Raw genomic sequence first — 10,694 nt, 5'->3', positions numbered from 1 at the left:
GAGGCGGGGCTGGGTGGGTTAGTGCGGGGCTGCTGCCCGGTGTTAATAATCTCATAGGCGCTTGCTCGGGCCGCTCTTGGCACGGCGCGCTGCTGCGCTGTGCCGGCCGGCCCCACCCCACTGTCAAGGCGAGGCGGGAGAAGGCAAAAAGGAGTCCGACAGAGCGCGACCCAATTTATCTGCGCAGACGGACTATACCCGGCGGTCGCTTTTGCCAAACGCTTTTGCCTCGCCGCGCCGGGCGCGTCAATAACCTGATGAAGTCGTAGAAAGCCAAAGATGAATAATGTCGCATTGCTTGGCTGCGTAGGTCGAATAGGGTGTGGTGAAGTACCTGTGGACACACCTCAGTGTTGCGGGTTTTGCCTACCCCTTGGCCGCTGCCTCCCGCGCCCACACTGCGGGCGGGGTGTATTCTACTCTACACACAGCCCATGACGCTGTCGCAACAACAGCATGAAAACGGATAAACGGCTGATAAACAACATGATAGTTTGAGGTCGATTATATCGTTGTCCCGCTCGCACGGTGACTCATTAGCACATTGCTCCTTCCGCTACACTGCTCCGTCAGAACGTGCGCCACTGCGCCACTCCTCCGCCCCCCGGGAGGGGAGGGTGGTGGTGGTGGTGCGTGTATCCACCGCAACGGGCCCCCAGCCCGGCGGACCCCCCAGCGGTCGCGGTTTAGGACTAAATGAGGAATTGTCGACGGCTTTATTTGGAAGCTCGCGTTATAAATTCGTCCGGGTGTGACGTTTCGGGGCGTGGCGTTGCGTGGCTGGGCGCCCACGATCAGTCAGGGTGGCGGCGGCAGCGGGCGGCAGCGCCCCCGGGGGCTCCGGGCCCCGACTGGGCAACGGCTACCTACCTTGCAGTCACTTCATTCGCCTCTGCCCCCCCCTCTCTTTCTTCAATCTGCTCTGCGAAAACATCAATCCTCTGTTTCTGAATTATGTGCATGGCTTGATTTCTTTTCGCATCGTTATTGTTGCGCCTTATCAGAATTCCAAGGATGATCGCCGGCATGTCGTCGGGCGGCCTGTTCAGTAGAGCGACGTTGGCCTCTTAGTGACTCCAGTGGCCGACGTTGACATATGCTTATCGGCAAACCGTTAAAAGTGTTCAGAGCTTTGCGTCGAAACCTATGCAAAGAAAAGGGTAACAATGCAAGGGAGCAGTGTTTTGTAATTACGAGGAAATTTGGCTTTGTATCGCAATGATGCGTTCATTTCCTCTGTAATGCATAGCTCCGTTTTTGGGAGACTTTCCTTGATCAGAATCTGCCAGCGCATAGGTGGGCAACGACAGACACCGTGGACCCATCGGGACCCACAGTAGAAGAGAGAGGCGGCTGCACTGCGGGACGGCGGCGGCGCGGGTCCTCGAGCGACACGCGGCCCACCTCGCACGGGAGAGAGTTGGGCTGCCTAGCTACGCGGCGCCATCGGCCGCGGACAGCTGCCGAGCAAATCGTGTCGGCCGGATGATATACGTAGATAATATACGCGTCCATCAACCTGGCGGAAATACTTAAAAGCTAGCAAATCCCCCCCCCCCCCGTTTCGATAAACGTTGCTGCCAGCTGCGCTCTCTACTCCGTGCTCTACCGGGATCAGCCTGCCTAGCTTGGATAAGCTTGGTCTTCTGTAAACGGATCGACCAGAGAAAGCTTCATTCGGCACAATACGGGAGCTGGGCGCCTGCGAGACTCCGGGTAGGCCACCCCGCAGTACACCAATGCACTTCAGGCAAGATGTTGCCTATCCAACAGGCGCTAGAAGAGCTTGCATCGGCTGAGCGGGGCAGTTTCGTGACGGCCTATGATAGATTTACAATTTACATTCTAGATTATCCCCCCCCCCCCAAAGTCACTATACCCTCTTCATGCCTTTTCTATTTCATCCCTTAAATGGGTGTCAATAGGCACTAACCGTTCCGGTCTCCAAGAGTGTGACTCCTCTACAGATTTCAGACCTCTTGGGTAAAAGCCAGAGCATTCAATCGCGAACTAATCAGGAAGATGGCTATTCGCCCCGCTGTACTTGTCCTTGTCCCTCTGTCAGCTGGACGATACTATAACTAAAGAAAGGCGGCATTTCAAAAATAAAAACACATTTAATAAACAACATTATAAACAAGAATGGGCGGAGACAACCTTATCTGCATTTAGTGCCAGAAGAGCGCGAGACACCCGATGGAGATGGTCGGCGGTCGGTAGCTAAAAGGTTACCAACAATTCCACTATGATTAAAGCCCGCTGCGGCGTGCGGTGTGTCGTCCCGTCACGCCAAAGATCGCACACACAGCATCCTCGAAAGGTCAATGGCGAGGTCGGGCCGGCGCCGGCGGGCGCGGATCTAACGATGCGGGCGGGAGCGGGTGGTCCCCCTGGCCGGCCGCCCGGCCCCCGGGTCCGGTACCCACCTCCTCTCGGAGCATTACTGGACTCAGGCGGGCGGACCGGACGGGTCCCAGCCGGGGCGCGGCTCGTGGACCGTCATTCGATTGCATCGCTCTCAAAAACAAACACGTCACAGAGCGGAATTACGAACACTGCAACTGACACGTCCAACGAGAGACTTTTGATTCGTTTCAGGAACACCACCGTGCGGTGCTCTTGCGCGGCAGGCCGTACGTGGTGGGAACAGGAACACCGGGGGACCGGGGGCACCGGGATGTAGCGTCGCCGGCGTCGCTCTGGCGTCGCTTATCATCAGCCTCCGCAGGTCGTGCGGTTTTGCTAATTATTTTCATATACCTTATAATTGGCGGCGTCACCGCTGCTGCGGTTTCGGGGTGTGTGCGTGTGTGTGCGTGTGTGTGTGTGTGTGTGTGTGTGTGAGTGTCGCGGCGTCCCCCGCTCGCAGATCATAAGGAGGGCCGTCGTTGGGCCCGGCCGGGGTGACGTTACGTGTCCCTGCGGTGCGTGCAGGTGCGCGCGGGGGAGGGGGAGCCTCCGCGTCTCTGCCTCCGGCTGGGCCTCCGGCTCACGGGAGACCCACGGTCAGCGTGAGGTCACGCCCGCGAATAGAAGTAATCGCAGAGGTCGGGTCGGGTCCCGGCCGGCTGCATGAGGCTCCCCCGGCTCCGCCGCAGTGTCACGTGTGTGCTTCTGGAATGGAATGCCTTAGTGGCGGCGCAAAGCTTGGCGCTGCTCATATTCGTGATGTACAGAAAGGAGGCGAGAGAGAACGAGCAATTGCAGACGCCGCGAACGGTCCCATAGAGAAACGAACCGGCATGGCAGCTTTTTATTGAAGAGAAAAATAATCGTCGCAGCTTGGAAAAGAAAAACAACCAGATATAAAACAACGTGGGAGCGTGGAGCAGGGGGTTTATAGTATGACTTCCCCCTGGTCGGCCCCGCCCCTCTCCTCGGAATACGCAGTAAAAATAATGGCCGTGCCATCCGGAAGGTCAAAGGTCCCAGGATGAAAGCAGTGTTGAAACGATTAAAAAAGACATACATAGGATACAAACAAATTACAATAGTTGGGTAGTACAGATCCCCATGGCAGAAAATAAGGCACAATCGTGGCTGCCGGCCAAGTCAAGGTTACATTATTCATTCATGAACACGATATCGAATAATTAGTAACAGAGCGGCAGAGCGGTACACATTGACTATGTCTAATGCTGTAACGTCAGTTGAGGACAGTAACTTCATATCACAGACTTTGTTTCTAAGTTTACTCATTCATTCTCCTCCTACCTCGCATCATCACGACACGCAGTTGGGCAGTCTTGTTCCTCGGTTGCCGTGTCCGGGAGGTCCCTCACTCACAGGAAGGTGTTTTCCGACCCGTTGCCGTTCTGCGCCCTGGAGCGGAGGTGGCCGTGGTCGCCCTGGAACGCGGCGTTGGTGATCCCCCCCTCGAAGTCGGCCGACTTCTTGGCGTCCCGCTCCGCGTCCTGCTGGTCCTCCTTCTCCTGGCGAGTCTGTTTCTTCTGCAGCGTGTAAATCACCCTGTGCCGAAAATCACTCAGGTGATGCTCTGCACTTTGGAACAGCACCCGACCACAAAGTACCCGAAGGGACAGCGTTCGGTGTGAGGGGGCGGCGAGGGGCCCTCAATGTAAATACAAGCGCACACCGATTTTTTAGGGTTTTTTTCTTGACTTTCATCTGATTTTTTTTTTCTCATTTTTTTCTGGATTTTCCTGTTGTTTATTTTTGTAGGTGAACACTGATATTGAAGTAACCCTCTGGCGGCGGTGTACTCACGCAAACAGGATGAGGCCGCACAGGGAGGAGGCGCAGCTGATGAACAGGAAGGCTGCGCTGGGGTGCGCTGCAGCAGAGAGGAAGCAGGTTAGAGGTCGGAGCGGCAGTGTACGCGTACTTACGTGCCCTAGTGGGGTACAAATATTGTGGCCCCGCCATTGATCATGGAGTTCGTGATGTTTTTACCCCGCGGTATGAACTTCAATGGTGGTCCTGATCCTTGTGAGGGCCCACAATATTTGTACCCCCCCCCCTTTCCTCCCACTCGTCCTTTCCACCTGGGGCACGTAGTGCAGTACGTGCACGATTCCGTAACTGTCAACATAATTTAGTAACAACCTGCTGCTGCGTTGGTGGCATCGGGGGCCATGGTAGTGGTAGTGGCGTTGCTGGCATCGATGGCCATAGCTGTAGCGTTAGCGACGGTATCGATGGCCGTGGCTGTAGCGTTAGCGGCCGCGCCGATGGCCGTCGCTGTAGCGTTAGTGGCAGCACCGACGGCCGCGGCCGTAGCGTTAGCGGCGGTGTCGATGACCGCGGCGGTGGCGTTCATTGTGTCGACGGCCAGGGTGGTGGCGCCCTCCTCCAGAACGGTGGCGGCAGTGGCGAGCACGTCGGGCAAAGTGGTTAGCGCGGCGGTGACGTTGGCCAGGATGGGGGCGGCCGTCGTGGTGTCTGGGGCCATGACGTTTCTCGGTTGGTTGGTGATGCTGTACACTTTGCTGTAGATGGGCGCGAAGAAGACCGGGATGATGGCCTCCACCACGGCAAACAAGGCCATCAGCTTCCCTGCAAGAAGGACGTGGACACGTCACACAGTTGTGACGATATGACAGTCATGACGGCCAGTTGTCAATACTAACCAAGCTCGTCGAACTCCACCATTTTTGAGGCAACGGAGCGCAAGGCGATCGCTGATCCAGATATCAAAATGTCCAGCAAGGTCACTGGAATGGAAAGGCTACTGTGAGTAAAAGTCAGAGTTGGCTACCCTGAGCAACACAGGAGGAAACAAACTGAAACGGCCAGCGAATGCATCAGCTAATAACGGCCTTATGAAGCGAATTTGTTTCCCCAACGGCCACTCACCGGCGTAAAACTGCCACCCGGTTGTGGCCCAGGCCAAGAGCGGGGCAACCACCACCTTGGCGGTCATGGCGATCATCCCGATGACGCAGTCGTGCAGCTTCAGCCACTTGCTGAACACGGTCGTGGCGATGATGTTGCCTGGGAGGAGGAAGATGGGATAGAGTCGACACAAAGTCCCATCCACCGGGTTACATACAGACGTCTTCTAAACGATATTCTTCAAAATTACCCATTGCGAGCACCAGGATGAAGTATGTCGCGTATAAGCTCTGATCAGTGGGTCCCCATTTGAAGGCCGAAATCTGGTAGCCCGACATCGTGGCAGCCTCACCTGCAGTACAGAAGTACGACTACATGACATATTATGGTCACTTGAAGGGCAAAAGGGAGTGTTCTTATTTTCAATTCACAGAATGTAACCGGTGCCGCTTACCGTGCGCCGGACCCTGCACGGCGACGTACAGCGCCATCACGAGGAAGATCTGTAGCTGCCGGGTGCCCTTCCTCTTCTTGAGCGCCACCTTCACGGTCTCCCACACATTCTTCCAGTCGAAGAAGTCGACCAGGAAACTCACACTGGAGAAGAAACAGAAACCATGCCACAGTCATTACAAGGACTACACCCAGGAAGATGGAAAGCTGTGGCAACCGTCATTTAAGGACCATGCCATAAAATATCCTTGATTCAAACATTCACATGATTGTGCGAACTACAGTATTAAATCAAAATCTGGTTTTGCCTGCTTGCAAGGGTTGGTACAGCTCACCACTTCTCTGGATGTGGAGCTAGTATTCTGCTTGGATGTGTGCGACTTACTTGTCCGGTCTGGGGACGGGAGGGCGGGGCTCGGGGATGTGCACGTAGGCGTAGTACAGGGTCGGCACGTACAGCACGATGCACAGGATGTACAAGGGGGCGAAGCCCACGGCCTCGAACAGCGGGCCGGAGGCGGCCACCGCGATGGGCAGGCCCCAGGCAAAGCTGGTCGCGACCATCCCGATGCGGAAGGTCCTGTTCTCCGTGGTCGTGATGTCGGAGATGTACGAGAAGATGGACATGATGATGATGGGCAGGGCCCCGGTGAGCGCCGGGAACACGGCCTCGATCACCATGGGCACCTCCAGCGGCCACGAGTAGAAGAAGTAGCACACCAGCAGCCCGATGCCCGTGAGCAGGTCGCCGACGATGGGCGCGATGATGAAGGGCTTCCTGCGGTGGCGCTTGTCGGCCCAGGAGCCGACGAACAGCACCAGGATGATGGGCACGGAGTTGCGGAGCGGGGTCTGCCACACTTGAATCTCCGACACGATCGTGAACGCCTGCGGAACGAAACTCCTGAGTCAAAGCAGCAGTGCAAAGAGGATCGTCAAGAAAGTACGTCCGTTTCTCTCAGATTCATTCGGCACATTAGGAGAGCTCAGCGCCTGCGAGACTCGAGGTAGGCCACCCCGCAGTACACGCGTGCATTGCAGGCCAGATATTGCCTGCCTACCAGGCGCTATGAGCGTCTTGCATGTGCTGGACATGGCAGTCGTAACAGCGAGAATGATCCACGTACTTTCTGGACGATCAAGTAACGGGGACACTAAGGCGCAATTGCGTCGCCGTGCGGCGGTCGACGTGGACCCCGCGGCGGACTCACATCGCCGACGTAGGCCTCCGTCTCGTCGTCGACCACGCCCCAGTACAGCTTCTCGCAGGCGCTCTCGGTGGCGTTGAGGTGCCGGCTGCACGCGCGCCCGATGTTGAGCCAGAACGAGGCCGTCCCGGACAGCGTGTTGAGCACCGCGAAGATGAGGATGATGGGCTCCACCGTGACGTTGGCCAGGACGTGCTTGGCCTTCTGGCGCGCGTTCATGCTGGCCCAGGTGTACTCCGGCTCCTGCAGCTGCATGGCGCCCACGCCGCTCTTGGCGCCGCCGTTCTCCGGCATGGTTGCCGCGCTCTAGCCGCTATGTGGCGCCGATCCAGCCGCTGTAGCGCCTGCGGGGTAGGCAAGGCTGCGCGGCCCTGTGACGCGGGTCTGCCTATCCCTCGGGCGCGCAGCGGCGACGCCTGACCTCCTGGCGGGAAAGTGGAGGCTGCAACAGTCAAGAGTTTCAGCCTCAGTCAGGTCAGGGTTGCGGGGCAGTCGTCCTTCGGACTCCAATGCGTAAGTACTCCCCCCCTCCCCCCCCACACACACTGTGCCCCTCACCCCCTACCGGCAGTGGATCCTCAATCAGCGGCAGCGAGCACACTAGCGCCGACTAAGTCGATTTATCTAGGCACTTTTGTGCAGTCTCACGCCCCTGGACCGAAAAGTAGGGACTTGGATGCTGGCGGCAGACCGAAGTGACGTCGTCGCGCACACATTTTTATGGTACCTCCCGGACGGGCCTGAGCTGTCATTGAAGGTGGCGGGGCTGACCTCCGCCTCGGCGTAGAGAACCATCCGCTCGGCGAGCAGTGCTTTTCGCTCGTCCCGGCCGGGACAGGTCTGGTAGAGGAATCAAGTTTTGCAAAACTGAGCAGCGGCATGCGGAGTTTTGATTCTTATTTTAGCAGACATGGTTTTCGATTGGGCGGGTCGGTTGGCCAGCGTCGGAGTCTTCGCGTGGCCACATTGTTTCACAAATGAGGCACCAGTACTAAGAAGGAACTTATTTTTACTTGATATTCAAATTGAGTCCCCTCTTTTCCCCCCGCTTGACTACTTTTAAGCGATAGTCAAGTCACCTAACTGGCCCGCTTAGTCCTTGGGGGACGGCCCCCAGACCATAAGAGCAGCTTTTGCGGTGGCCGGTATTCGTTTTCCCGTGCCTTCCTCAATTATCCTGCTGCGGCCCCTCTCCTCCAGAGGAGCAGGGTGAGGGAGGCAGAGGCAGCGAAAATAATAATAATGGAAAGCTGCAACCATCTTTATATTGTAGTCCCTGATGATATACCAGACGACAGTTGTTTACAGCTCTACATTTCCCCACCTGCTGTGTTGTTGGTTTTTTTCAATACTCTGAAACTCTCAACAAGGACGCTTCGGCCGCACCCGCACGACTCCGATTATCATTCCAGCTTCGTTTCCAGTGCCGTGCACGACCGTCGATGCGGCCAAACCAGAAAAGCTCGCGCTTTCCGCCCGCGTTCACGCCGTGGTGCTGCATGCATGCGTGCCCGGCCGCCCCCGGCCGTGCCAAACAACAACAAACACGCCCCTTCCTTGAGAGAAACGCGTGCAGCGCCAAAGAACCGCGCTCCAGCTCGGCACGCCTTTAGGCTCGCCGCGGCCGATCGGCCAGTCAGGCAACTTCTCCTCGCCCCGCCCCGCGTCGCGCCCGCCAGTCCAGCCGGCAGCGGGACTCTTTAGCTTCCGCCCCGCGCCCGGTCCGCAGCCAGCCTATAAACGAGACATACGCAAGAGCAGAGCGAAAAATAAGGGAAATCAAACCGAGGCGGTCGTGCATTCACGCGTCCTGGGAATCGTTAACCAGAAGAAAAGTTACAGTGAATTGAATTAACAGAGTGCCGGCATTACTCGCGCACTTCAATCTCTCTGCTCGGGAGAGTTATGGGCTCTTCCTGGGCGGCGTTAATGACGACGGAACTGCCACTTCCACGGCGGGTTATGACTGTTGCGACTATGGTCTATGGTGCCGGGTGCCGCCGTGAATGACGAGCGATGAGTGAATGGCGTGCTGCCGTTTGGCGCGAGCTCGCACTCGCGCTGTGGCGGGGTGTACTCACCGCGGAGCGCAGCGCGGGGCTGGAGGGCAAGGTGCCGGGCCGAGCCGCGCAGTCGGTCTGAGGTCCGGTCGGCCTGTCGGCCAGGAGCAGGCAGGGCAGGCACTGGCACAGGTGCTGCCGCACAGGTGCTGCCCGTGCCGCGGAGGGGGACGGAGTGGCGGCGCCGAGCGGTTGTGCCGGTAATGCTGTTTGGCTCGATGGGGATAAGATTCTCCTCCTCGTCTCCGGCTAGAGACGAAGCCAGGCACCGCGGTGGCGGGAGGGGAGTGGAGTGAGGGTCACGGTCGCGGCGCGCCTAAATGTCAGAGTGGAGAGATATCTCGCATCTCGCGAGGCACCAGTGCTGGCCGCGGGGCAAGGGGCCGGGCTGCCCCGGCGGGCATGGCGCGCGTGCGGCGTCCGGCGTTTATCCGAGGACTTTTAAACTTGGCGCGCCTCGCCCATCGGCGGCTGCCGGCAGAGTGCGCTGCTGCAGTCTTGTTATTATTACAGGGACACCAACTGTGTAGTGTGCAAAGTTGGAGCCTTCGGGAACAGCCTTTGGAATGCGCCTGCGGCACTATCGGATCTGGAAACGCATTTGAGACACTATTTACGTGCATGAAAAAATACGGAAACCTTACGGATGATGCTGGGCTGTGTTTTTGGAATCATTAAATCTCGACAATTTTTGTGTCAGTTGGCAAAGTTTTACTTGACATAACCTCAAATCTCCTCTCCTCAGCAGACAACTCTTAAATACCCAAGGTAAAAGGCATTGTCCGTTAAAACTGATTGTTGAATCATGTGTTTTGTTTTTGTGAATTGAAAAAGTGCCCTAAATCTAAGAATTCGTTTGCATGAGCGACTCTTACAACTAGTCAAATATTATATTCTCACTTAACTCTTTTTTGTCAGTCTTTACATGCCTACAGTACATGTATCAACTCACATCTATTACTATTCTATCCCGTTACAGATGACAACCTCTCTCCAACTGTCTGGTCGAGCTCTACAGAGACACGCCCAAAATGTTATGTGTCTATTTTCCCGGCAGAGCAGTTCAGCCTCAAGTGCCCCTGTCTCTACAAAGTCTAACAATGACGCACTGATTCGACCAGTTTTTCACAATAGAAATCCTAGAAATCTTGAGCTCATGACAATTGCTCAAAAACCCGAAGGATACCACTTGGACAGATTCAATGTCTCATACTGGCATAAGTATGGCTGCTACATATGATCCTTTTCTTGTTTGTGTTTTATGTCATGAAAATTTGTTAATTGTATCAATGAAATTTCTTTTGGTGTCTAGATTGGTCATTACTGTCAGTCAATCTAAGGTCTCTGCAGATATAGTTCATAACAATGGCTCATCTGTGGTCTCTGCCTCCACTGGCGAATTTGGAATACGAAAATTTCTCTACAGGTTTGTATTCATCACTCTTGAGAATTTCGTTTTAAGTTTTAAAAAAATAAAATTTAGCTAATCGTTTGACTTTTTCTGCACCTTGAATACAGACCTACAGATGTTTCTGCCTACAAGACAATTGGAAAAGTTATTGCCCAAAGGTCACTAGAAAGCGGGATAAATTCAGTGTTTTTTGATCTAGAATATGAAGAGGGAACTAAGGTAAGATTTACAACATGCAACACAAAATTGTTATCTATAATAATTTAG

At 55.6% G+C, this 10,694-nt stretch overlaps 2 protein-coding genes across 4 annotated transcripts; one reads left to right on the top strand and one right to left on the bottom strand.

Moving 5' to 3' along the window:
• Positions 1-3,201: 3,201 nt before the first annotated feature.
• LOC113201854 (proton-coupled folate transporter-like) lies at positions 3,202-9,214 on the bottom strand. Its single transcript, XM_026415811.2, has 10 exons — positions 9,038-9,214; positions 6,960-7,398; positions 6,134-6,636; positions 5,750-5,892; positions 5,546-5,647; positions 5,317-5,454; positions 5,091-5,174; positions 4,567-5,016; positions 4,228-4,294; positions 3,202-3,969 (listed from the first exon to the last, which is right to left on the bottom strand). Exons 2-10 carry the CDS (start codon positions 7,248-7,250, stop codon positions 3,783-3,785), a joined length of 1,965 nt encoding a protein of 654 aa, XP_026271596.1. The 5' UTR covers positions 7,251-7,398; positions 9,038-9,214; the 3' UTR covers positions 3,202-3,782.
• Positions 9,215-9,510: 296 nt separating this feature from the next.
• On the top strand, positions 9,511-10,646 carry LOC113201840 (39S ribosomal protein L18, mitochondrial; the record flags this gene model as incomplete). Of its 3 annotated transcripts, none has more annotated exon segments than XM_052276179.1 (4): positions 9,511-9,784; positions 9,996-10,237; positions 10,329-10,442; positions 10,535-10,646. In XM_052276179.1, coding segments are annotated over 3 exon segments (468 nt in total), but the record flags the coding sequence as incomplete, so codon positions are not given.
• Positions 10,647-10,694: the final 48 nt, after the last annotated feature.

This window comes from Frankliniella occidentalis, unplaced genomic scaffold (genome assembly GCF_000697945.3).
Source record: "Frankliniella occidentalis isolate FOCC.00 unplaced genomic scaffold, Focc_3.1 Scaffold2020, whole genome shotgun sequence".
NCBI classification, from domain to species: Eukaryota; Metazoa; Arthropoda; class Insecta; order Thysanoptera; family Thripidae; genus Frankliniella; species Frankliniella occidentalis.
Note: the sequence above shows the minus strand (reverse complement) of the source record. Positions and strands in the feature narration are given on the sequence as shown.

Excerpts from the sequence above, each read along its gene's own strand:
- LOC113201854 (XM_026415811.2), bottom strand. The coding sequence starts at position 7,250 with ATGCCGGAGAACGGCGGCGCCAAGAGCGGCGTGGGCGCCATGCAGCTG. Across the intron at positions 5,455-5,545 it reads CATCCTGGTGCTCGCAATGG|GCAACATCATCGCCACGACC; the intron begins GTAATTTTGAAG and ends TCCTCCTCCCAG. Across the intron at positions 5,175-5,316 it reads CGGGTGGCAGTTTTACGCCG|TGACCTTGCTGGACATTTTG; the intron begins GTGAGTGGCCGT and ends TTTCCATTCCAG.